General features: G+C 43.7%; 1 protein-coding gene across 1 annotated transcript; it reads right to left on the reverse strand.

The window, feature by feature from the left end:
- Positions 1-226: 226 nt before the first annotated feature.
- On the reverse strand, positions 227-27121 carry LOC119964117 (vitellogenin-like). The gene is made up of 35 exons (XM_038793423.1): positions 26962-27121; positions 26849-26872; positions 26608-26759; positions 24642-24893; positions 24391-24552; positions 24029-24177; positions 23738-23885; positions 23120-23277; positions 21187-21352; positions 17181-17306; positions 16881-17099; positions 15425-15642; positions 15232-15329; positions 14696-14820; positions 14484-14585; positions 14261-14380; positions 14010-14181; positions 13587-13671; positions 13252-13437; positions 12625-12775; positions 12181-12403; positions 8404-8558; positions 7586-7897; positions 6309-6362; positions 5893-6093; positions 5571-5783; positions 5321-5463; positions 5089-5227; positions 4867-4996; positions 4155-4347; positions 3160-3251; positions 1913-2004; positions 1675-1825; positions 1412-1573; positions 227-472 (listed from the first exon to the last, which is right to left on the reverse strand). Exons 1-35 carry the CDS (start codon positions 27119-27121, stop codon positions 366-368), a joined length of 5340 nt encoding a protein of 1779 aa, XP_038649351.1. The 3' UTR covers positions 227-365.

A 27121-nucleotide genomic window follows, 5' to 3' on the forward strand; every position in this document is an offset into this window, starting at 1 on the left:
CAGGGAGAGTAGGGCCCAGTCAGGACCATGGGGGAAATCTGTGGGTGGAGCTAGAGGGCATTGGTAGGGTGCTGAACAAATATTTCAAAGCTGTCTTCACCCAAGAGAACGAGGAGGCAGTTGTCGAACTCAGGGAGAGATTGTGAGATTCTTGAGCACAGAAATGACTCAAACAACTTATTTTGCACTTGCTGAGAAATAAAAACTTTATTGTTGCATTTGAAAGAACATTTCAGAATGTTAAATTTACAGTACTTTGAGTTCATCTTGTGAACCCTGGAATCCATAATTTACAAATTATTTCAAATTCACAAATGAATATAGATCTCATGTGTCCTCCTTGAAGACAAGGTAGCCGGATGTCTTCACGCTTCCGCACACCGGCTGCACATACAGTCACTATGGGAATCCACAGAGCGCCGCATGTCCGAAGACTTCCTACTGAACATTGTATAGTCACTCACAGTGAAATCTGTCAACAAAAAAATGTAGCGTTAGAGGAGAATCAGTGGAAAACACAGATATATTTAAAATGTGACCATTTCTCCGATGTACGTAAATATTATTTTAATCCGTGTCAATGCAGATCTTAAGCAAAATGAATCAGGTATTACAGAAAATAGAAGTAGTAGGGAGGCCATTTGGCCCTTCGAGCCGGCTCAGCCATTCATTATGATCTTGGTGATCATCCAACTCAGTAACCCGTTTCTGCTTTCCCCCCATACCCTGTGATACCTTTAGTCCTCAAGAACAACACCTATCACCTTAAAAACATACAATGATTTGGACCCAGCTGTAACCAAGGGGAAAATTCAGCAGGCAGCTGTCGGGAGTGAAGCCAAACCAATGGAATAAATATTGAATGTTTGGGCATGAGGAATTTAGATGCAAAGGTACAATGCACCGAAAAGTAAACTATTGCTTCAATGTGTGTTCAGGTAATATCAAATCATGAGTTATGTGATAATCACAGCTTTGATTCTTTATCACTAACAAGATCTCAAGTAGGTTTGTGGGGATATGTGATCATTGCAGGTAACAACAATCACTGAAACAAGAGAATTTCACTCTTTGCAATCATAAATGGTATTCCCTCACTGCTGAATATACTTGACACCATATCGAGGGGCGTGAATGTCAGAAGATGGAACTGGGCAGCACAGGGGGTTGGTGAAGTGTAAAGTGAGCATGTATTTCAGAGAAACGAGCAAACATTGAGTGGGAGGGGAATATAGGATTACAATAATAGATTTAAATGAGAAAAGATGAGGAGAAGCTCGAGCGGAACATAAACATGGCTTGGACTAGTCAGGAGAATAACCCCTTTCTGATCTGTTTATTCTGTGCAATCCTATGTAAAGGTTGTATTTTGTTGGTGTGTGAAGTACATACATTAGTGCTACACACTTACTGGATGACACACAGTGGAAATTGATCATCTGAGAGCGTGTTTCAATGGGTGCACATCCTTCCAGGCACCGTTGAACTGGTTCAACTGAATAACATCTGGATTCCAGTCCTTCGAATTCAATGACTTTTCCTAATTGCACAAATTCTCGTCTAACTTTGCAGTCTGAAATTTAACAAAATACAGTTTATCACAGTGGGACAAATGCTGATGGGATGATGGCTTAGAGGCAGAACATGATTGAAAATGAGTGGCGATTCTCTTACCATCTGCGCAGGATTGCCCTGGATATGTCCATGATTCAAACAGATCCTCAACATCTCTGGCTTCCTCTTGATTTGGTTTCATCATTTTTTTCTCAGCATTATTTTGTCCACAAATACCACATGTCTTACTAATCATCTGATCAAGTACAATCTATACGCAGAGGGGGGGGAAATCAGTTTACCAGCTACATTCAAAGTTCATGTTTAAAGTTATGATTTGTTCAATAGCCTGACATACCTCCACTCGGTTCCCATCAAAGAACAGTCGCTCAATACCGATTGTTCTTGCTTCTAAAATAATTCTGGCATCTTTCTGCTGAACACTGATATCTAAAAAGAGGACAGATAACCATTTTCCAATCAGCGATTTCAATCTTCTGACAATACTAAGATAATGCGGAAAGCAAAGAAATTCCAAGCAAAAGATGATTGTAAACTGGATACTTTTATTTTGGAATGTGACTGAACTGTACATTGATTGAAAATTAGAGAAGAACTCAGATTGAAGAGGTGTGTCAGCAGATGATGACTGTATATTGTGCTACTTTCTTTATAAATCAAATCCATAGCAATTGGATGTGCTATTAATTTTGGAACTGAGTTTAATACAGGGAAAAATGTTCACAGGGATCTTCCATATTAACATACTTCTATTTTTTATACTAAGTCTACATTACCTCTTGTACTCCAGAATGAAGAATACGAGGACTGGTGCCTCATGCTCCATTCAACATGTTCATGGCTGATCATTGGCCTTAACTGCTCTTTCCTCCCCCTCCCATATCCTCTGAGTCCCAAACATTTGTCCAGTGCAACCTTAAATATAATCAAGGGTGAAGCATGCAAAGCATTCTGGGGTAGCAAATTCTAAAATTCACAACCCTTTGAATGAAGAAATTTCTCCTCACCTCCATCCTCAATAATACACCCCACATCCTGAAACTTTGCCATGATGTTTGAGACTCACCAGCCAACGGAAACAACCTCTCGGTGTGTGAAAAATTTAAGGAGAATCAATTTAAGGTCAATTAATGTTTTTCTGGCCAGTCATAGTAAATAGTGCAATTGACAATGATGGTGAACAGTGCAATCATATGGTGTGATATTTCTGAAATTTAAATTCAAGGCAATTAAGTACATAGACATAGAACAAACAGTGCAGAAGGAGGCCATTTGGCCCATCGAGTCTGCACCAGCCCACTTAAAGCCCTCACTTCCACCCTATGCCCGTAACCCATTATCCCCTCCTCACCTTTGTGGTTACTAAGGGCAATTTATCATGGCCAATCCACCTAATGTGCAGGCCTTTGGGAGGAAACCGGAGCACCCGGAGGAAACCCACGCAGACACGGGGAGAGCATGCAGACTCCGCACAGACAGTGACCGAGCAGGGAATCGAACCTGGGACCCTGGCGCTGTGAAGCCACAGTGCTAATCAATTGTGCTACCGTGCTGCCCCTAAGTAGGAGCAGGAGATTTACTCACCAGGTAGCTCTGGAATCTGTTGGTTCGGATCTTGCTCTGCACCATTAATCAAGAGCTTTGTTCCACTTTTTGTAGGAATTGCTTCAATGATCCTGTTTCAAAGCAGACACACAGACTCTGTTAAAGTACCTATAAATGTTCTGTGGCATTGAACCATGTAAAGTGTGCGGTGCAAAATATGCAATCTGATAATTAAGCTCACTTTTTTCCACATAATCCCTTCATTATCGCCAACCTACTGATTGCTCTCCTGAAGGAATGCCCTGAATTAGCGTGCTGCCTTCTAAAGATACAGTGTGACCTCCGTTACTCACCATTGTGAAATCGTTCTCACCCATTTGCCAGAAAAATGATGCTAGTAGTAAGGAAAGAAAGTAACAAATATCTCGCATCTTCACCATTCTAGTGTACTCCAAAATTGTTTCATTAACAATGAAATTCCTTGAAACATCTTCCTTGTTGCAATAGAATTTTGTGGAATATCTACAGTGCAGAAGGAGGCTATTCCACCGATTGAGTCTGCAGGCCAACTCCACCCCCCGCCCCCATCCCTATAACCCAACCAAGCCTTTGGATACAAAAGGGCATTCTAACATGGCCAATCCACCTCACCTGCTCATCTTTGGACTGTGGGAGGAAACCAGATGATTGGTCGGTAAACAGGGGGGATTTTTCACATTCAGACCATGGTTTATCTAATGAATTTAACTAATCTTTCCTGCCCTTTCCGCTTCAATAACACATTTGGATTCTAATGAGCAGTGTGGTGTCCTTAAAGCCTCTTGGCATCACTAATATTGAGCCAGCAGTAGTCTGTTCGCCTGTGCCCATTGATACATTTTTCAATGGATCCCAGTTTGCTGGCATGCAAATATCAGAGGAATTAAAGTTGCCATTTGACAGTCTGATAAAAGTTACTCCCTCTTCAATTAAATAATCACACTCTCCAGAAATATACAGGAAAGCTATTGGAAATCAAAGATAATGTAACTTACGTATTGTTGGATGCCAGCACTAATTTAATTTCCTTTTTGCTCTGATCAATTTCAGCACGCCTCGTCATCAATATGAATCTTGGAGATGCTGAACAATCTTGGGTCAGGACATAATAGCACCTATTCGCGAGGGAATGTTTCAATTCGGCTCCATCGAAGGACCGAACAACATCATTTTCTACAGTACACTGACCTACAGAACAATCAAAGGATATTTACAAATGATGACGTTATCAATTATTTATTTACAAATGATGATTGGCCTAGCAATGATAATTGATGAGATTCAAACTAACATGGTCAGCTATTCTTCCTTTGCACATTATTCTGAGGGAATGGTTAACATTTTTAAAAATAAGCAAGTTAAGATTTGTTAAAATCGGAGGCAGAGCAAGGCCAGAATAATGTATCGGTTATTCCATCATCGATACGCCAATAATAATCGCTCGACTGCTATTTGATATTTGGAATTACACAACAAGCACGTGATTGGTTCCAACATCCTGCGGACCAATGGACATTCTACAGACTGGAAGGAGGCATTTCCAACATTGCTGATGGGCCCACCGAGCATCTCATGTTGGTGAACAAATATAAATCAGGCAGGACTTCAATGCTTTTCTGCGCGAGATTCGATTTAAAATAATGGCAACTTTTCGCTATAACTCGTCGCAGCTAAATCTGGAGCGGAGATATTTGAAATTTTAATTACGTTGGTTGGTTGCCAGAACCATGTCTGGAATGTCAGCTATGGTGCTGAATCCTTTCTGCTGCACCCGGACACTTATTGCGTGCATGGGCAACGATGCAGGGAGCTGCAAACCCTGATAATAGGCTGTCATCTGCAAGAGGACAACAAAGATTCATGATTCCGCAGGCACACAAATGTGACGTCAAGTGAAAAAATCACAGTGAAACAATCGTAAAGAAATACCTTGGGCAGTTTGATGATTGTATCGATTGTACGTGGGGATGTTAGAGCCACCAGTACTGTAATCTGACGAGATGGATTACGTCTGTAGGTTTGAGACAATCCTAACGCATAACCCAAACCTGGTAGAGAGTCTCCAACCCTGATTGGACAACAATTGTTTGGGATCTGAGTATTGTGGATAAGGGACAGTGTGAAGAACAGACTGAGACAATGATGTTTGCACAATACTCACATTTTTGCATTATATTTCAGACTCTCAGGAATCCTGGACCATTGCATTTTGACCTTCACTGCTGGGTGTGTTGCAAGCTGACCATTGGACACTCTGACGGAAACTCTGTATTTCTCACAGTTTTCACCCCATCTCACTTGTGTCTAGAGAATGTTAAAGGAAATGACAATGAGACAAAGCGACACTTTACCTGTCGGCATTTCAGAATGTCTACAGCAGGCAGGCATGCGATTGGAGAATTGGCCATTACCAAGACTTTGTGTGAGCTGGGCATTGCTGCATCAGCACAGATTCTCCAATTGCTCTTCTCATCCAGTTCCACCAGACGCAAGTGTACCCTCGGCAGGCGAGTTTCCATCTTCACGTATCCAGTCACCTGGTAGCCTCGCTGTGTGCCGTCGGTCCTTCGAGATCGAAGAAGGACAACCAGGGAAGGTGAGCCCACCCTGCTAATCAAATAGCGCTGCAGTTTGAAACACAAATGCAGATTATATCAAATAAACACCTCGGCTGAAAAAGCCCCAAACATTAAAAGCCTCTGGGACCGTTCCAACAGCGACAACTCAACAGACCTGCTCCGATGACCGAAGGATGGATGAACCATGGCTGGCGCGACTTGCCCTTGAGCCAGATCGACGGCTTATCCTGGTAATACGGCTGGAGCCAGAGCGATGTATTGAGCCAGAACGACGGCTTATCCTGGTAATACGGCTGGAGCCAGAGCGATGTGTTGAAGCAGAGAGAATTCGTGCTGACTGCCTTCGGACTGTGTACTGAGCAACATCAAAATGCAAATTGATCAGATGTCTATCAAGACGTTGGGAACAAACTATTGCACTTCCCTTTGACTATGTGACTTACTTGATTTTTATTATTTCAATTTAGCGATGAAAATGTAAATGTTTCAGTGTCAGTATGATTAATGTTACATAAATGTCCATGTCACAGAACAAGAATTGCTAACTGTTCGAGTCGAGTGTTATCTTACCCGGCTGTCTTGCAAAGGCCTGAACGCAAGTTCCAGGAGTTGGCGGCTTATTGACTGTGAAAAGAGATTGAAATAAAGAATCAGATGATTTACAAATAGTCGGCCAATCATTCTCGGTGACCTAGTTTAAATGCAGCCCAGGCAGAGAGACTGGAAATAAGAACCTTACACATGGATATAAATAGGTTCGGATAGTGGGCCAAAATGGGGCAGATGGAGTTAAACGTGGACAAGTGTGAGGTCATGCATTTTGGTCCACAAAATGGAACGGCAACTTATTACTTAAATGGGGAGATAGTTTAGGTTGCTCCAATGCAGAGAGATCTGGATGTCCTTGCGCATCACTCACAGGAAATGAGCATGCCGGTGCAGCAGATAATAAGGAAAGCAAATGGAATGTTGGCATTGATAGCAAAGGGATTATATAAGGCTGCACCTGAGTATTGTGCACAGATTTGGTCCCCTTATTTGAGGAAAGATGTAGTGGCATTGGAGGAAGTTCAGAGGAGGTTCATGAGGTTGATTCCAATGATGAGGGGTTTGTCGTATGAGGAGAGATTGAACAGTTTAGGTCTGTACTATGTGGAGTTTAGAAGAATGAGGGAGATCTAATTGAAGTATACAGCATGCTAAAGGGGATGAATAAAGTAGGTGTGGAGCTGATGCCTCCCCTTGTGGGACATTCTAAAACAAGAGATAATAATCTTAGAATAAGAGGTCGCAAATTTAAAACAGATTTTAGGAAAAACTACTTCTCCCAAAGGGTTGTGAATCTGTGTAATTCGCTACCCAAGTATGTGCTGAATGTTGGACAGTGAGTAAATTTCAGGAGGAGTTAGATGGATATTTAATTGGTAATGGCTTGAATGGTTATGCCTATTCCTGCTCTTAGGTAATGTGTTGTAGGGAGGAGATGATCTGGCTGATTTCACAATTCAGCTCTTGGCCTGTAACATTGTAGGTAGCAGATGAGGAACATATCAGCCATGATAGAATGGCGGAGCACTTGATCGGCCGAATGGCATAATTTTCCTCCTATATCTTATCAACATAGGAACTTCTGTCTCTCTAGACTGGAAAATTCTTATGAGAAATAAATTGCTTTCCTGGCAATTCTATTCATGGAGAGTAACTTTGGAAGTTGGGGAAATATCAGAACGGGGTATGGGTTTGAAGTTGGTGCCTTGCTAAAGCAGAAGGATTTAACTCAAATGGAAAGTGTTTTTCCCCCAGCATAAGAAGATCAAATTATTGGCAGCATTGATAACAGCAGTTACCTCTCTCCGACTGTTCAATCTCCTGCTACTGCGCAAAGTTCCACTGGTCCGTCTGCTTATGTGTTGTTGTGACAGCCTTTTGCTCCTCAACCTGCTGCTGCTGCTGCTACTGCTGCTGCTGCTCCTCCTCTTGCTTCCTCTCTTCCTGCTGACACTTGTTCCACTTGGAAGGACAGTTTTAGAATTTCGCCGCCGCTGACTATATTCTGATGAACTGCTTGTACGGGAGGTGGATCGAGAGGCGAGTCTTCTTGACTGTTGCATGGAACTGCTGGAGCTCGAACTGGACATAGTACTGTTGCGCGTTCTAGGCTGTGAACAAAACAGTATTTTAAGGTTTTGATATAAAAATGGCTCACTGTGGAGGTTAAAGCAGATAACGGGGGTTGAGGGAAGAGTGGGCCATTTCTGCCAAGCCTGCCATACTGGTGATCATGGTGACAATTATTTAGTGTCATTCTTTCTTCTATTCAGAACTGGTACACAGACAATTACCCTTTCCAATGTCGCAAAATACTTTGTTTCTATGCTACTGAACTATTGGAGAATTTCATGAACGCAAAATACTGAAAATTAAAACAGAAAATTGTGGAAACACTCAACAGGTCAGGGAGCATCTGCGGAGAGGGAAACAGAGATTATTTCACTCTATCTCTAAAGAAATGATATGGACTCGAACCATGAACTGTTTTCTGAGAATTTGGGAGTGATTGGGAATGTCTTTGCTTCAGATTTCCTGACTAACGGTATCTTAGCGTTCCAGGATTCAGTGATCAGTGCAATGTGATATTTCACTACATATATTAATGAGAAGGTACCGTTGAGCTTTGTCTCATCAATCGCAGTCTTTCGGCACTGCTGCGGATTCTGTCTGGTCCTAACTCTTTGTCAGAAAGTCGCATTAGTTTGGACGATGCCCTGGATCCTGCTTGTATTTCTAACACAATCTTTTCAATTTCTGGGTCCGAGGTCACTAGAAATAAAAGGTTTCCCATGAATTGAGCAGCACTTACAACAAGAGATGTTAAATAAATAATTAATAATCTTTTTATTATCACAAGTAGCCTTACATTAACACTGCAATGAAGTTGCTGTGAAAAGCCCCGAGTCGCCACATTCCGGCGCCTTTTCGGGCAAACAGAGGGAGAATTCAGAATTCTCAGCCGGTACGGGAATTGAACCGGCGCTGCTGGCCTTGTTCTGCATTACAAACCATCCCTCTAGCCCACTGATGCTTATTCTCTCAGGAGCAATCTTCACCGAGTCCTCGAGACAGCAATATCACTTAACGTTCAGCATGTCTAACCTTTCTTCATCATGGATAGGTACTGAGTGTCTCAATAAAGTGCTGAAAATCAGCACCTCACCTGGTTAGGACCATTTACCCATTGATAGTGACTTGCAGAGGGCCAGAAGGTGTGTGTTAAGGGCAGAATGTTTCAAGTTGTACTGACTGATCATCTGGCTTTTTCTAAACAACGGCTATCACACATCTAACCCATTCAATGTTAATCTGGTTACTATTGACAATCCTGCTGGTTAGAGGTCAAGTTAACAAGCTGACCTGTGACGGCACAGCCCTGTCAGTGATATTAGGTGAAATTGACAAGCTTTGCCAGGGTTGTTGTTAGGAGGCCTTCTTCTCTCGTTCAGCATAAATTTAGGAGAAAGAACAAGGACCATTGATCAGAAAAGGACAACACCAATCCCAGTTGAATTCCTGTTGGATCTCTGTGCAGCTGTAAGTGGGCACGATATTGCCCACGATCAAATCGACAGAGCCTCAACATTAGAGACTTTAACTTTCCAAATATTGACTGGAAAAGATATAGTTCGAGTACATTAGATGGGTCATTCTTTGTACAATGTGTGCAGGAGGGTTTCCTGACACAATATGTTGACAGGCCAACAAGAGGCGAGGCCACATTGGATTTGGTTTTGGGTAATGAACCAGGCCAGGTGTTAGATCTGGAGGTAGGTGAGCACTTTGGAAACAGTGACCACAATTCGGTGACCTTTACGTTAGTGATGGAAAGGGATAAGTATACCCCGCAGGGCAAGAGTTATAGCTGGGGGAAGGGCAATTATGATGCCATTAGACATGACTTAGGATGTGTTGGTTGGAGAAGTAGGCTGCAAGGGTTGGGCACACTGGATATGTGGAGCTTGTTCAAGGAACAGCTATTGCATGTTCTTGATAAGTACGTACCAGTCAGGCAGGGAGGAAGGGGTCGAGCGAGGGAACCGTGGTTTACCAAAGAAGTGGAATCTCTTGTTAAGAGGAAGAAGGAGGCCTATGTGAAGATGAGGCGTGAAGTTTCAGTTGGGGCGCTTGATATTTACAAGGAAGCGAGGAAGGATCTAAAGAGAGAGCTGAGACGAGCAAGGAGGGGACATGAGAAGTCTTTGGCAGGAAGGATCAAGGAAAACCCAAAAGCTTTCTATAGGTATGTCAGGAATAAAAGAATGACTAGGGTAAGAGTAGGGCCAGTCAAGGACAGTGGTGGGAAGTTGTGTGTGGAGGCTGAGGAGATAAGCGAGATACTAAATGAATACTTTTCGTCAGTATTCACTCAAGAAAAAAATAATATTGTGGAGGAGAATGCTGAGACCCAGGCTATTAGAATAGATGGCATTGAGGTGCGTAGGGAAGAAGTGTTGGCAATTCTGGACAAGGTGAAAATAGATAAGTCCCCGGGGCCGGATGGGATTTATCCTAGGATTCTCTGGGAAGCCAGGGAAGAGATTGCTGAGCCTTTGGCTTTGATTTTTAGGTCATCATTGGCTACAGGAATAGTGCCAGAGGACTGGAGGATAGCAAATGTGGTCCCTTTGTTCAAGAAGGGGAGTAGAGATAACCCCGGTAACTATAGGCCGGTGAGCCTAACGTCTGTGGTGGGTAAAGTCTTGGAGAGGATTATAAAAGATACGATTTATAATCATCTAGATAGGAATAATATGATTAGGGACAGTCAGCATGGTTTTGTGAAGGGTAGGTCATGCCTCACAAACCTTATCGAGTTCTTTGAGAAGGTGACTGAACAGGTAGACGAGGGTAGAGCAGTTGATGTGGTGTATATGGATTTCAGTAAAGCGTTTGATAAGGTTCCCCACGGTCGTCTATTGCAGAAAATACGGAGGCTGGGGATTGAGGGTGATTTAGAGATGTGGATCAGAAATTGGCTAGTTGAAAGAAGACAGAGAGTGGTAGTTGATGGGAAATGTTCAGAATGGAGTTCAGTTACGAGTGGCGTACCACAAGGATCTGTTCTGGGGCCGTTGCTGTTTGTCATTTTTATAAATGACCTAGAGGAGGGCGCAGAAGGATGGGTGAGTAAATTTGCAGACGACACTAAAGTCGGTGGAGTTGTAGACAGTGCGGAAGGATGTTGCAGGTTACAGAGGGACATAGATAAGCTGCAGAGCTGGGCTGAGAGGTGGCAAATGGAGTTTAATGTGGAGAAGTGTGAGGTGATTCACTTTGGAAAGAATAATAGAAATGCGGAATATTTGGCTAATGGTAAAATTCTTGGTAGTGTGGATGAGCAGAGGGATCTCGGTGTCCATGTACATAGATCCCTGAAAGTTGCCACCCAGGTTGATAGGGTTGTGAAGAAGGCCTATGGTGTGTTGGCCTTTATTGGTAGAGGGATTGAGTTCCGGAGCCATGAGGTCATGTTGCAGTTGTACAAAACTCTAGTACGGCCGCATTTGGAGTATTGCGTACAGTTCTGGTCGCCTCATTATAGGAAGGACGTGGAAGCTTTGGAACGGGTGCAGAGGAGATTTACCAGGATGTTGCCTGGTATGGAGGGAAAATCTTATGAGGAAAGGCTGATGGACTTGAGGTTGTTTTCGTTAGAGAGAAGAAGGTTAAGAGGTGACTTAATAGAGGCATACAAAATGATCAGAGGGTTAGATAGGGTGGACAGCGAGAGCCTTCTCCCGCGGATGGAGGTGGCTAGCACGAGGGGACATAGCCTTAAATTGAGGGGTAATAGATATAGGACAGAGGTCAGAGGTGGGTTTTTTACGCAAAGAGTGGTGAGGCCGTGGAATGCCCTACCTGCAACAGTAGTGAACATGCCAACATTGAGGGCATTTAAAAATTTATTGGATAAGCATATGGATGATAAGGGCATAGTGTAGGTTAGATGGCCTTTAGATTTTTTCCATGTCGGTGCAACATCGAGGGCCGAAGGGCCTGTACTGCGCTGTATCGTTCTATGTTCTATGGTAATGAGTACCCCAGTTAATTGGACCATCCAATAGCCGCACCTCAACAAGCAAGGAGTTGATGACAAGGTGGTTTCTTTTAGTTGTATTCCCGGAATTCAATGCTGGTATTTTATGCATAATTCAGTCTTGATTCAATTATGTTGTCAGGCATCATTAGCTATCCATAGAATCACTCGAGTGCAGAAAGAAGCCATTCGGCTCATTGAGGCTGCACTGACCCTCTGCAAGAGCACACTGCCTGAGTCCACTCCCTCTGCCCTGTCACCCTAACCCCACCTAAACTTTGGACACTGAGGGGCAATTTGAAATGGCCAATCCACCGAACCTGTTGGGGAAGTGCTTTCTCATGTTTGTACCTGGTGCAATCGAGACGTTCAAAGTATGTTCTCCCATCAGCCGGTACAATGGACTATGTTTGAAGGAAAGAGCGTTCTCCATCCTGATGTCCACACAAGCTTTGACGCCGAATTTTGTTGCCTCTGCACAGGTGCGATAGGATGAGCGATTGGGAACACGTGGCCTCTGTTTTTCCTCGGAGCACGGCACTTGGTCAGACAGTGTTTCTGGAGACAGATGTGTCTGTAGAGACAGGAGGAAATGGGGCATGGTGGTGAGGCAGGAGCAGCAAGATGTCATTGGAACTGCCACACCCCGGGAGTGATGAACGCAGAATGAGCTACTATCAGTTGATCAGAAAAAGAGAATTAAAATCGAATACAAATGAAGCAAATGAGCAGCTCCGAGGCAATCCTGAATGGATGGCCTGTTTAATGTGGTTACCGGACGCAATTGGCACTTACGGCAATTCTCATGCTGGTTGCACGGGATGACCGGGATGAAGACCTGAAGCGTTGTCTGGAAATTCGACTTTCCGGAGTGGAAGGTAAAATCGGGGTAATTTTTTCCGCCGACAGATTTTCCACATTTCTTGAAACTGCATACACCTGGGAACTGCACATTGAATATTGTGTTAGGAAATATCAGGAAATCAAATCTCAAATTATTATCAGGTCATCAAACAAGAGAACATAGAACATTAAACAGTACAGCACAGCGCAGGCTCTTCTGCCCAAAATGTTGTGCCGACCATTTATCCTAATCTAAGATTAACCTAACCTACACCTCTTCAATTTACTGCTGTCCATGTGCCTGTTAATTCCCAGGGATTTCCCTATTCCCTTTTTTGAACAGATGAACAACATTCGCCTCCCTCCAATCATCCAGTGGAGAGTGAGGACGCAAAGATCATTGCCAATGGCACAGCAATCCCCTCCCTCGCTTCCCGTAGAAACCTTGGGTATATCCTGTTTGGCCCAAGGGACTTATCTATCCTGATGCTTTTCAAAATTTCCAGCACATCCTCCTTCTTAATATAAACCTGTTTGAGTCTATTAACCTGGTTTACGCTGTTCAAGTAGTCTACTTACATCATGGATAAAATCCTGTTCTCCTTATCGGCTGGGGTAGTGTCAATCCTGAAATTGCCCTCTTTTAAGTTTATCTTTGCAGTTATGCCCACGGGGATAATTGAACGGACATTTGCTCGGAGTTCCACGCCTGACTGGATCTGAGGCATATTTATTCCCATGAAGACTCTGGTGTGTATGGACACGCTGCAACATTACAGAAGGCGTTAGCAATACACCAACCCGGTAAGGATATGAAACAGAATAAATCACTGCAGTCAATAATCATTCATGTCAAGATATATTCCAGTGGCACTATTTCTGGTTCTGTAAACAAAAGAGCTTGACGTGTCTACCTTGGGTTGAGGCGAGCATTCAGCTGAATCCTGGAAGTGAGCAGCCGAGGAAGTTTACCAATGGGAGAGTCAGAGCGAAGGTCAACTGTTTGGAGAATGAGAAAGAAAATCCTGACTTTGTTGAATCCACAGTGTGCGGTGTATTTCATAGATGGCCTATCTCTGTGCTACATTATCTATGGTTCTATTCTCCACTCATGTTCTAACATTACTCCACATGCCAATGAGCCTCACTGACACTGAACCCTTATCAGTTGTAATCTGTGTCAATTTGTGACAAGGCTGAAGCATGAAGAGGAAACATCATTTCACATTGACAGAGGCTGGGGAAGGAACTGTCCACATTCCACCATCTTGGCCAGTTACTCCCCAAACTGAAGGCAAACTTCAGTCTTGAGTTTAATTATCCGTTCAGACTCTCACCTTTGATATTAGAGACTGCTACAGCGGATGAAATGATGCTCAGTTCCATTGGCAGACCAATCACTGTCGGTACAACCTGTCGCATCTCAGCTGCCACCAGCGCCTTGGATGGATTGAAGGTAACTCCCTCATTAAGCTTTTTCATGTAACTGTCTATTGGACTTGACATTCTCTGGAAAAGCAAATATACAAATCACTGACCACGCTGGCGTCAGTTCATCAAAATATTATTTTACTGATCGGTTCAGTACCTGTCTAATTGCATCAAGGTCTTCCTTTCTCAGTTGGGCGAAAGCTAACTCTTGTCCAAAAAGTTTCAAGTATACTGAAGCCAAAGGTGTCTCTTCTGGCAATTCCTTCCAATTGATAAACTGGAGAACAGGAAGTATCAGGAATCAATACACAATTCTCACTGGGCCACATGATAGCAGATAATCTACTTCTTTATGAGCTGCCACGTTGAACTGCTCTCACCTTGCTCAGGATGCGTCGAATAGATCTACTCTCAGTTTTCCTAAGGTCTGGTGCTCGTTCTTTCATCAGGATCTCCTGGAGACCTTCTGCTCGTAAACCAACCTTTATCGATGAGAAAGAAACAGTTTGAGAAAGAACTGTCTACACAATGAACTGGAGTGATAGCTTCACAAGCGGGTAGGTCTCCTTGGTTCAGTCCAGTGGAACATTACCTCTATCAGATCCGATGAGCTTCCCAGGGCATGACCTCTGACCTTGGCCAGCAGTGCTGTGGGAATGATACTGCCGGAATTCTTAAACAGAAGGAGTTTAGCAGACGCTCCCGCCATCATCCGGTCTACATCACAAGGATAGAACAATTAGACAAGGACTTCTGTATATTCTCTCAAAACTAATTGTAGCAACATAGCTGTATCTAAACACATTATTGTCTATTTTAAAGGGAAGAATTCAAATTAATCTATTCCAATTAAATAATTAAATTTCATTTTGGTCATTATGGGCTGGTTTAGCACAGTGGGCTAAGACAGCTGGCTTGTAACGCAGGACAAGGCCAGCAGCAAGGGTTCAATTCCCGTACCAGCCTCCCTGAACAGACGCCGGAATGTTGCGACGAGGGGCTTATCACAATAACTTCATTGAAGTCTACTTGTGACAATAAGTGATTACGAGAATATTATTATTATGTTATAAGTTGTTGAAGCCATTGCTAACACCCCCTCCCGTGGCCTGGGGGCTGTATACTTACACATAAATGTGTCCACACGGTAAACCTTGCTGAAGCGATGACCAAGTTGCTCAAGTTTGGGACTTAAGATGTTGAGTGCGAGATTGCAGGCAGCAGCCCTATGAAAAGCAAGACATTTATCAAACACTTGCATTTAATACTGACTGACCCGATAATGAGCTGGAAACCCGAAGAGGCAAGTCAGTTTACTTACAGCGAATTGATGGATGGAAGAGAACTTCTAGACAGAGCCCTAATGTGTGAATGGGTGAAGCTGGCCACCTGCAGGCTGGTCTCGGTGAGCAGTGAGTTCGCCACCATGGAGACTAAAGTCAGGGGTGGCTTGGTCGCAAACAGTAATGCACAGGCCATCATTCGCTCCTCGGGATGATTCCTTCGGTTGAGAAATGTCTGTACAGCGATACGTTGTACCTTGTGACAGAAGATTAGAAAGAATAGTTTAACAGTGGAAAAGCGGAATGGAGCAGTATGTCCATACTGACTCTGACCAACTTTTACAGATGCACCATAGAAAGCATCCTATCTGGCTACATCACAGCCTGGTATGGCAACTGCTTGGCCCATAACCGCAAGAAACTTCAGAGAGTCGTGAACACCGCCCAGTCCATCACACAAACCTGCCTCCCATCCATTGACTCCATCTATACCTCCCGCTGCCTGGGGAAAGTGGGCAGCATAATCAAAGACCCCTCCCACCCGGCTTACTCACTCTTCCAACGTCTTCCATCGGTCAGGTACAATAGTCTGAGAACACGCACGAACAGACTCAAAAACAGCTTCTTCCCCGCTGTTACCAGACTCATAAACCACCCTCTTATGGAGTGAGTCGATTAATACAACACTCCTGTATGCTTCACCCGATGCCGGTGTCTATGTATTTACATTGTGTACCTTGTGTTGCCCTCGTATTTTCCTTAATTCTACTTTTCATGTACTGAATGATCTGTTTCAGCTGCTCGCACAAAAATACATTTCACTGTAGCTCGGTACATGTGACAATAAACAATTAAAATAATAATAATAGCTTATTGTCACAAGTAGGCTTCAATGAAGTTACTGTGAGAAGCACCCAGTCGCCACATTCCGGCGCCTGTTCAAGAATTAGCTAGAACAAGAATTGAACCTGCGCTGCTGGCCTTGATTCTGCATTATGCAGAAGTCAGCTGTCTTAGCCCACAGGGCTAAACCAGCTCCATAGCCAACTGAAGGACAATATCCAATTCAAATAAATCCAATCCGAGGTGGTAATAGACTTGGGCTCGAGTATCAAGCTGCTGAATTGGATTCCATTCAGTCTGGGGCGAGCATAGAATCCCGACAGTGCAGAACAGCTCATTCAGTCTGCACTGATCTTCTGAAAGACCATCCTAACTCGACCCACTCCACCCGTCCTATCCCAGTAACCCTGTAATCCCACCTAAACTGCAAATCCTTGGACACTAAGGGACAATGTGGTGAGGCCAATCCACCAAACTTGCACACTTTTAGACTGGAATACCACCCATTATTGTGTCTCCCTCCCTGTGTCCAATTGTCTCATTTTGAATGAACGATTTAACATGTTAACTGTGGTCAGTTTCACAAATAATCTGAAACCGAAATCAATTTGACATCAAATGAGAAGGAAAACAAACAGCAGGTTCTCGTACAGTCCGTGGGTCTTTCCTGGCGATGTTCCGCAGCGCCATGATAGCGTCAACCCGGACTTTCAGTGGCAGATTGGCAGCCGCCGTGCCGAATCCAGGCAATAGTTTGACGATATTCTTGATGCTGTCCGGCTGTCCCGCATTGCCGATCGCTTTGAGGCCCAGAACGATGTCCTCATCATTGGGCCTGTTGCCGGCGTCGCTGAGTAAGCTGTGGATGGGCTGGAAGATAAGGCTCAATTAGGAGATGTGCAGAAGTCACAAACACAGGCACACGGGGCAGAGGGACGAGGAGAAACTTACCTTCAATATCTCTTCGGGACAAATTGGCTTCTCTGCATAGTTTCTGAAGATCATGGAACCATATGCAAGGATTGCAAGTTTGCGAGTAAGTTGACAACGTTTCACTTGGTCAAGCTCCATGATTTCCTGCACAGAGATGGCAAATGAGAAGTTTTATATTCACAGAGCACAGGTCACCCTGGTGAAACTGGAAACGTGTTTGGTAATTTGATTCCAGCTCTGTTTCTAGTACAGGACACGTAATCCAGAGAATTTACTTTGAAGTCCCACAGACTGCATGATATAAAATTAATTTAACAATTGTGTACTCTGAAAGTGACCATGACATTGTCAGATTTTTGTGCAAAGCCCAGTGTGTTTCTTTTGGAGAAGGAATCCTGCTCTTCACAATCCCTTTGACCTGTTGGTCATTCCAGCCACACGCCATTCTGGTTGTGTCTGAAAGGCTCCATCAATTGGTGATCTCAAAACATCAAAATTGACGCCTAGCTGAGTGGTCTGTTCCCAGACAGAAAATAGGGGATGAGGAGGCCTTCGAGCCTGCTCCGCCATTCATTATGAACATTGTTGATCATCCAACTCAATAGCCTAATGCTGCATTTCCCCAGATCCTTTGATCTCATTCAGCCCAGGTGCTCTATCTAACTGCTTCCTGAAAGCATACCTGGTGTGGCCTCAAGAAGGCCTTGTATAATTGCAGCAAGACATTCCTGCTCATGTACTCAAATCCTCTCGCTATGAAGGCCTTCTTTACCACCTGCTGCACCTGCACGCTTAACTTCAGTGACTGGTGTACGAGGGTACCCAGGTATTATTGAGCATTAGAGCATAGAACATAGAACATCGAACATATAACATAGAACATAGAACAAAACAGCGCAGTACAGGCCCTTCGGCCCTCAATGTTGCGCCGACCTGTGAAACTACTCTAAAGCCCATCTACACAATTCCCTTATTGTCCATATGCCTATCCAATGACCATTTGAATGCCCTTAGTGTTGGCGAGTCCACTACTGTTGCAGGCAGGGCATTCCACGCCCTTACTACTCTCTGAGTAAAGAACCTACCTCTGACATCTGTCCTATATCTATCTCCCCTCAATTTAAAGCTATGTCCCCTCGTGTTGGACATCACCATCTGAGGAAAAAGGCTCTCACTGTCCACCCTATCTAATCCTCTGATCATCTTGTATGCCTCAATTAAGTCACCTCTTAACCTTCTTCTCTCTGAAGAAAACAGCCTCAAGTCCCTCAGCCTTCCCTCATAAGATCTTCCCTCCAAACCAGGCAACATCCTGGTAAATCTCCTCTGCACCCTTTCCAATGCTTCCACATCCTTCCTATAATGCTGCGACCAGAATTGCACGCAATACTCCAAATACGGCCGCACCAGAGTTTTGTACAGCTGCAACATGACCTCATGGCTCCGAAACTCAATCCCTCTACCAATAAAAGCTAACACACCGTACGCCTTCTTAACAACCCTATCAACCTGGGTGGCAACTTTCAGGGATCTATATACATGGACACCGAGATCTCTCTGCTCATCCACACTACCAAGAATCTTACTATCAGCCCAGTACCTTGTCTTCCTGTTATTCCTTTCAAAATGAATCACGTCACATTTTTCTGCATTAAACTCCATTTGCCACCTCTCAGCCCAGCTCTGCAGCTTATCTATGTCCCTCTTAACTTGGAACATCCTTACGCACTGTCCACAACTCCACCGACTTTAGTGTCATCTGCAAATTTACTGACCCATCCTTCTACGCCCTCCTCTTGGTCATTTATAAAAATGACAAACAATAGTGGCCCCAAAACAGATCCTTGTGGTACACCACTAGAAACTGGACTCCAGGCTGAACATTTCCCATCAACCATCGCCCTTTGTCTTCTTCCAGCTAGCCAATTTCTGATCCAAACTGCTAAATCACCCTGAATCCCATGCCTCTGTATTTTCTGCAATAGCCTACCGTGGGGAACCTTATCAAACACTTTACTGAAATCCATATACACCACATCAACTGCTTTACCCTCGTCCACCTGTTTGGTCACCTTCTCAAAGAACTTAATAAGGTTTCTGAGGCACGACCTACACTTCACAAAACCGTATTGACTATCTGTAATCAAATTATTCCTTTCCAGGTGATTATACATCCTATCTCTTATAAACCTTTCCAAGACTTTGCCCACAACAGAAGTAAGGCTCACTGGTCTATAGTTACCGGGGTTGTCTCTACACCCCTTCTTGAACAAGCGGACAACATTTGCTGTCCTCCCGTCTTCTGTCACTATTCCTGTAGACAAAGATGACTTAAAGATCAAAGCCAAAGGCTCAGAAATCTCCTCCCTAGCTTCCCAGAGAATCCTAGGATAAATCCTATCCGGCCCAGCGGACGTATCTATTTTCACACTTTCCAGAATTGCTAACACCTCATCCTTCTGAACCTCAAGCCCTTCTAGTCTAGTAGCCTGAATCTCAGTATTCTCCTTAACAACATTGTCTTTTTCCTGTGTGAATACTGACGAAAAATAATCATTTAGCACCTCTCCTATCTCCTCGGACTCCACGCACAACTTCCCACTACTGTCCTTGACTGGCCCTACTCTTACCCTAGTCATTCTTTTATTCCTGATGTACCTATAGAAGGCTTTAGGGTTATCCTTGATCCTACCTGCCAAAGACTTCTCATGTCCACTCCTGGCTCTTCTTAGCTCTCTCTTTAGGTCCTTCCTAGCTAACTTGTAACTCTCGAATGTCCTAACTGAACCTTCACGTCTCATCTTTAAATAAGCCTCCTTCTTCCTCTTGACAAGTGTTTCAACTGCTTTAGTAAACCATGGTTCTCTCGCTCGACCACTTCCTCCCTGCCTGACAGGTACATACTTATCAAGGATACGCAGTAGCTGTTCCTTGAACAAGCTCCACATTTCCATTGTGCCCATCCCCTGCAGTTTTTCTCTCCATCCGATGCATCCTAAGTCTTGCCTCATCGCATCATAATTGTCTTTCCCCCAGATATAACTCTTGCCCTGCGGTATATACCTATCCCTTTCCATCACTAAAGTAAACGTATTCGAATTGTGGTCACTATCACCAAAGTGCTCACCTATCTCCAAATCACAACACCTGTCCTGGTTCATTACCCAGTACCAAATCCAATACGGCCTCGCCTCTCGTTGGCCTATCTATATACTGTGTCAGGAACCCCTCCTGCACACATTGGACAAAAATGGACTCATCTAAAGTACTCGAACTATAGCGTTTCCAGTCAATATTTGGAAAGTTAAAGTCCATAACAACTACCCTGTTGCTTTCGATCTTATCCAGAATCATCTTTTCAGAGGCCTATAGAAAACCCTCTGCTCTCCTAATTGATGGCCAGTCTGATAATAATCTGTCTTCCTCTTTTTGCTGCCAAAGTGGATTACCTCGCATTTTTTCCAATTGATGCAACAGATACCATTCATTTACCCACTCACTCAACTTGCCCAAATCACACTGAAGGATCTCTGCACCCTCCTCACAGCTCACCCTCCCACCCAGCTTCGTGTCATCTGCAAATTCAGAGATATAATTCTATACCTCATCTAAACCATTAATATATTGGTTATTAATAGGATTGGTGGAAGGATGAGGGGGTCCTGAGGAAAAACGTTTACTCCCAGAGGGTTCTGGCCATCTGCAATTCACTGCCCCAATTGGTGATTGAAGCTGAAAGGCATTGTACATGGAAAAGATCCCTGGATCTGCGCCTGGAGTGCTGGAATCTGCAAGGCGACCGACCAAGGAAAATGGATTAAAATGAGTGGTTAGTTTCTTTTTTCTCTTTTTGGACCACGCCAGGCTCGATGGGCTGAATGGTCTCTTTGTGCACCGTAACCTTTCGTTGGTTCTATGGTTTCCTCGAATGGGCGGTGAAGGCTTTCCTAGCCAGAGATCTCCACAATCCAGGAATTGAATACATTTTACTCTGAAACAAAGGGTAGATTCAGTGAAAACTCACTCTGGCCATAGTTAGAACATCTCGGTCGGTTTTGACTTGGTGCAGTGCGAGAATTAAAGCCTGAATAATTTCCGAGCGGACTGTTTCACTCTCTTGAATTCTGCTCTTGATGAATTTCAAACTTTCTATCGTCCCAATGGCAGGAATAGCCTCAAGGAGCCAGCGCCTAGAATGTGGAGACAAAGTCAGTTTCCAGTCATTCCCATTCCAGGCACCACATTAATATCACAATCCTGACATTCCTAACACTGCGGTAGCACCTTCACCATTTAGATTGCACCAGGTCAAGAAGAAACTCACTACCGCTCTTCCAGACTAACTAGGATGAGTAATCAAATGCTGAACTTGTTACACATCACATTCCCCAAGAATGAATACACCAAACACCAAGTCGGGTAATAGATTGGTCGACATCTTCATTGGCGGGAAATTGTGCGGGAGCTCATTAATCCATCACCAATGTAATGTGGAAGATCCAACATTGACTAACTCCACCTGAGGAGGCGGAATTGTCATTGAACTGGCAAAACTTTCCCAAATCCCACACAAGCCCTCTCATCCTCTTATTGGGATTGTCTGGTGTGAGAGTTGCTGCAGAAACATTCTTCCTCATACAGAAAAGCATTCTGACCATCATGGATTATGCAATTTAGGAGCAGAAACTCCCAGGTGTCACAGTCATTAATTAACTGATACCTTATTTCACTTCAAGCAGACCCTTCAGAGGGTGGCAGGATAATTAAGACTTGCGTGATAAGATGGTGAGGGGAGTGGGGTGAGGGTGCTGGGCGTTTTGGGAGGACATTGGGTTGTCCCTGCCCTTGAACAAACCACCCCAGGCCAAGGTAAGGGCCCCATTGCCCAGCGTAGTGAGCCAGATCTGTGGAGGGACAGATAGTATTGAGGAAGGAAGGGGGCTGCAGAAGGACTTGGACAAGCTTGGAGAGTGGGCAATGTACTGGCAAGTAAAATACAATGTGGAAAAGTGTGAGGTTATGCACTTTGGAAGGAGGAATTTAGGCATAGACTATTTTCTAAATGGGGAAATGCTTTGGAAAGCAGAAGCACAAAGGGACCTGGGAGTCCTTGTTCACGATTCTCTTAAGGTTAATGTGCATGTTCAGTCAGCAGTTAAGAAGGCAAATGCAATGTTCTAGCCCTCTCGTGTCGAGTACTTCTGAGGCTGTAAAAGGCTCTGGTCAGACCCGATTTGGAGAATTGTGAGCAGTTTTGGACCCCATATCTAAGGAAGGATGAGCTGGCCTTGGAAAGGGTCCAGAGGAGGTTCACAAGAATGATCCCTGGAATGAAGAACTTGTCGTATGAGGAACGTTTGAGGACTCTGGGTCCGTACTCGGAGTTTAGAAGGATGAGAGGGGATCTTATTGAAACGTACAAGATACTGCGAGGCCTGGATAGAGTGGACATTGAGAGGATGTTTCCACTTGTAGGAAAAACTAGAACCTGTTTTAAAGCGACGATCCTTTAAAAAAGAGACCAGGAGGAATTTTTTCAGCCAGAGGGTGGTGAATCTGTGGAACTCTTTGCCGCAGAAGGCTGTGGAGGCCAAATCACTGAGTGTCTTTAAGACAGAGATAGATAGGTTCATGATTAATAAGGGGATCAGGGGTTATGGGGAGAAGGCAGGAGAATGGGGATGAGAAAATATCAGCCATGATTGAATGGTGGAGCAGACTCAATGGGCCAAGTGGCCTAATTCTGTTCCTATGTCTTATGGTCTTAAATCCAACTGCAGAACCAAGTAAATATCATGATGATGGCGGAAGGAAGAGAATCTCGAGAGTCAGTGACTGCTCACAGGCAGGGAACCGTCAGGAGAAAAACTTCCCGTCAGTAAACGGGAGCAAAGCAGGTCTATTTGGAGAAAACTTTCAATTTCAATTGTAACCTTAATGCTTTTTATTGAAGGTACCTTGGTTCAGGTTGTGATTTAGCCCAGCTCCAAATTTCAGAAAAGGCTCTGTGTGGAGCGACACGGAGCAGCTGCACAAGCTGCATGAGTCTAGCTGGAGCATCGGCATGGACATCCTGCGCATTGTGCTGAGCCATGTGATTCAAGGTATCTTTTATCTATGCAAGAGAAGGAAGAAACTCCATGAAATTGAGGAAAAGAATTGCCTTTGTGAATGCAACATCACCAATACTCCAGAAACCCAATGACATCCAGGACAAAGCAGCCACTTTGACAACTCATTGAGCAGTTTGGACTTTCTCATCCCCTCCAGGGTCTCACAGTGGCAGCAGTGTAACCATCTACAAGATACATTGCAGCGACACATTGAGATTCCTTCGACAGCACCTTGCAAACCCGCAATCTCTCCAACCCAGAACAATGATAGCAGGTACATGGCAACATCCCCTTGAAGCCAGGCAGCATCATGACTTGAAACCATTTCACCATTCCTTCAATTTTGCTAGGTCATTCTCAAGCGCAGTTGGAGACTGGCAATAAATTCTATCTTTCCATTTAAATTTTACAATGTCCGCACATTCCATGAATGGATTTTAAAATATGTAAAAATATGTTCACCTGGGTGATCACATTTTGGTCCTTAAACGGTCTGATTGGCTGCTGGAGAACATTTCTCTCACTGCGATATTGCAAACTTCGTCGACTTTGCATGTCTGGTATTTGTTCCATCTGCGCTGTTGTGATCTTCTCCAGGATAAGGCTTTGTCTGTAATGGAAAATGTTCATCAGAGGCAACCCAGGACCAATGTGACAATGAAAGAATGTCAAACAGCTAAGAAATAGAATGGAAGAAATAATGAGAATGATTCGAAAAAAAGATAATTATTGGCACAATATCCAAATCTTTACCTTGCCTCCAATCGAATAGTTCCATCAAGTTCATGGAACGGTGTAAACTGATGCACTTCACGAACTCTGGCTTCCTGAATAATTGCACCAACTGCGGTAGGTTTCAGGACGATGGTGGAAGCAGCTGATGCACGAATATTCCTGCCTCTCTAATGATAGGAAAACATCACCATGGTTACCAATCTGTGTAGTTCTATTGATAGTTACATAAAACAATATCCAGTGTTCAACAACCGAACACAACTTGGAAATGAATGCACGTTATTTTGGCTGGGGCAATGAATCTGAATCTACAATGATCTTAATGTTATTGTCAACTAACTTGGAATAATTAGAGATGGAATTGATGATGAGAAGTATACCTGCTGACAGGAAGGGCAGAGTTGAGTGTAGACTGTACCAGTTTGCTTCAGAACCCTCTCCTGGCAGTTGGTCAAGTCTTTGGCTTTTGTTATGATCAGCCGTTCCTTTCTCTTGTCCTCTTGAACTATATACCTTGCGTGGCAGATTCCTTCAATTCCAGCCTAAACAATTACATTTAAGTTACTGAGTGAGACACAGGAAGCAAAAGTAGATGAAGTAATAATTCTGTAAACACGAAAAGCAAAAGTACCTCTTGTAAATCATAGAAGTTTTGGGATTTCTTGATGGTGATTTGCAAAATGTTCAGGATTCCTCTGTGGATGTTCAAGACATCTTCAGGTACATCTTCAGAGGTAAAGATATTTCCCACTCGGCCATCTGTATACTCAAACTTCACGGGTCTGGTCAGGAGTAGACTCCATCTTTCCGTCAACTTGCGTAGTGAGGAAAACGGGTCTTGGGGCCAAATTCCATTAAGTTCTTGGAGTTGAGGATTTTCAAGCTGAGATTAAAATATAACAGGCAATGAAAGCAGTGTGCATGCCGTTACATTGCTCACACCCCAAGGTCTTGTTTAATGAGACAATTTGATTTTGCTTACTTTTCATTTTGACATCAGATGCCGATAATTGTCTCCAGCTGTGAGGGTGAGGATGAGCCGATTCTTTGAAGGAGTTGAAGATGTGTGTGAACGTTGCGGGGAGGGGGGGGGGGGGGGGGCGCTAATCACGCTCATATGTTTTGGGCCTATCCAAAGCTAGAGGATTACTGGAAGGAGGTTTTTAGGGCAATTTCTAAAGTGGTGCACGTGAAACTGGACCCAGGTCCTACGGGGGGCCATATTCGGGGTGTTGGACCAGCCGGGGTTGGAAATGGGTGCGGAGGCAGATGTTGTAGCCTTCGCCTCGTTGAACGCCCGAAGGTGGATCTTGATGGGTTGGAGAGCAGCCTCTCCACCCTGTGCCCTGGCGTGGCGGCAGGGTCTGTTGGAATTCTTGACTCTTGAGAAGGTTAAGTTTGAACTGAGGGGGAGGACAGAGAGGTTCTACAATTCATGGGCATTATTCATCATGCACTTTCAAGAACTGGATAACATCGAACATTAGCTGGGGGGGAGGGGGGCGATGCATGCTCATGGGAGCTATGGGGGATTCCTGATTCCTTTTTATCAGTTGTTTATGTGAATATGTGGGCTAATGGTTTGGGTTTGGTGGGAGGATGGGATCGTTGTTATTGATATGGGGATTGACATATTTGTTACTGACTATTGTTGGTGGGTGTAAATTTGGAAGAAAATGCGAAAAAGAATAAAGAAATATATTTTTTAAATTGTCTCCAGCTCTGCAGATAAACCAGCATTCTCCAATCCTTCAAGCCTGAATCTTATGCATTTTGCCTGATCTCCTGCATTACTGCTTTGGCAGCACATGGAGGACAGATCCAGTCTGGCACCAAGCTAGGTTTAGCAATTGCTCAAAATCTCATGTCCTTGGGCCCCCTGTCAATGCATTGTCAATGTATTGACAACTTTCAACCTGAACAGTAATCCAGCCAAAATGTGGATATGACGATATCTGGTATATATCAATCCCAGCAGAGCCCACAGCTTTTCAACACATATGCACACAATAATTAGAGTGTCACAATGGGTCATTTTGCCAAATAGGGTCCGTTCTGCTGTTGATTCTCCACTCTAACATCTTCTAACCTTCTATCATCTAACCTTATTGGTATATACACTGTGCCTATCTTTCTCATGCAGTTGATTAGAGATACTCTACTGAGGTAGTGAATCCCTACATTCTTCATTTCAACCTTCTTTTTCCTGTTTCAAATTATTTTTCAAAGAGAAGAATTTCCAGAGGAAGCTACTGTTGTCACTTTCACTTCCTGTGGGAGAGGAACATGCTTAGCTCCTGGGCATGGCTCGGACCTGGAAAGCGAGAATGCAAACACTTGTGACTGTGGTACATCTCCATATCTCCCCACTTCCACTTCTCATCCCTAACCTCAAGGGAACTATAATGTTACAGCTACAAACTCACTGTTGATAGTATTGAGTGCTGAACCACTGTTTAAGAAGTTAAGGTCTAATCTGAAGATAGGAACCTATTCTTCTGTTTTATGGAAAACTCACTCTCATGGCTTATGAACCCTTGAGTTGAATACTTTTTTGTTTGAACGAATATTGCAGAAAAGTTCATAAATGTGCTCACTTGTAGAAGGTACTGATTTGATCCTAGACCTCTGATTCTCACTGTGCTGGTTATTCTGAACCCAGCTCTGTTCAAGCCTTTCTCCGGCAGCCCAGTCAGAATCACACCATCGTACTTGTAAATATGCAACTGATTTTGAGAAAAGATGGGATCTGTGCAAAGTGGAATAATAAAGGATCATCAAATTGCAGAATACAAAATGAAAGTTTAACAGTATTTGAAGAAGAAGAAATATACATACTGTATCTTTTGACATTAGCACTCCCTGGAAATGAAGAACAAATAAAAGTGAGCACAAAATGTTCAAGGATTTGATTTTAAAAATACGGGAAAATATTCAATGCCTTGACTTACCCGCACAGGCGAGAGCCAACAAGAAGATAAGAGTCTTCATGTTGAATCTGAATTCGGTTTGCATTGGAGTCCAAATATATAGCCGTAGCTCTGTGTCAGGTGACCACTTGGAATCCTCACTTTGCTGACCAATCCACTTTTTATTTGTGTCAAAGTTCAT

The sequence above is a fragment of the Scyliorhinus canicula genome, chromosome 4 (genome assembly GCF_902713615.1).
Source record: "Scyliorhinus canicula chromosome 4, sScyCan1.1, whole genome shotgun sequence".
NCBI lineage: Eukaryota > Metazoa > Chordata > Chondrichthyes > Carcharhiniformes > Scyliorhinidae > Scyliorhinus > Scyliorhinus canicula.

Coding starts and splice junctions, on each gene's coding strand:
- LOC119964117 (XM_038793423.1), bottom strand. CDS start 27,121: ATGAACTTTGACACAAATAAAAAGTGGATTGGTCAGCAAAGTGAGGAT. Junction 24,894..26,607: donor CAAATCAGTACCTTCTACAA/GTGAGCACATTT, acceptor TTTTAATCTCAG/CTTGAAAATCCTCAACTCCA. Junction 12,776..13,251: donor AACAGGATTTTATCCATGAT/GTAAGTAGACTA, acceptor TTCAATGTGCAG/TTCCCAGGTGTATGCAGTTT.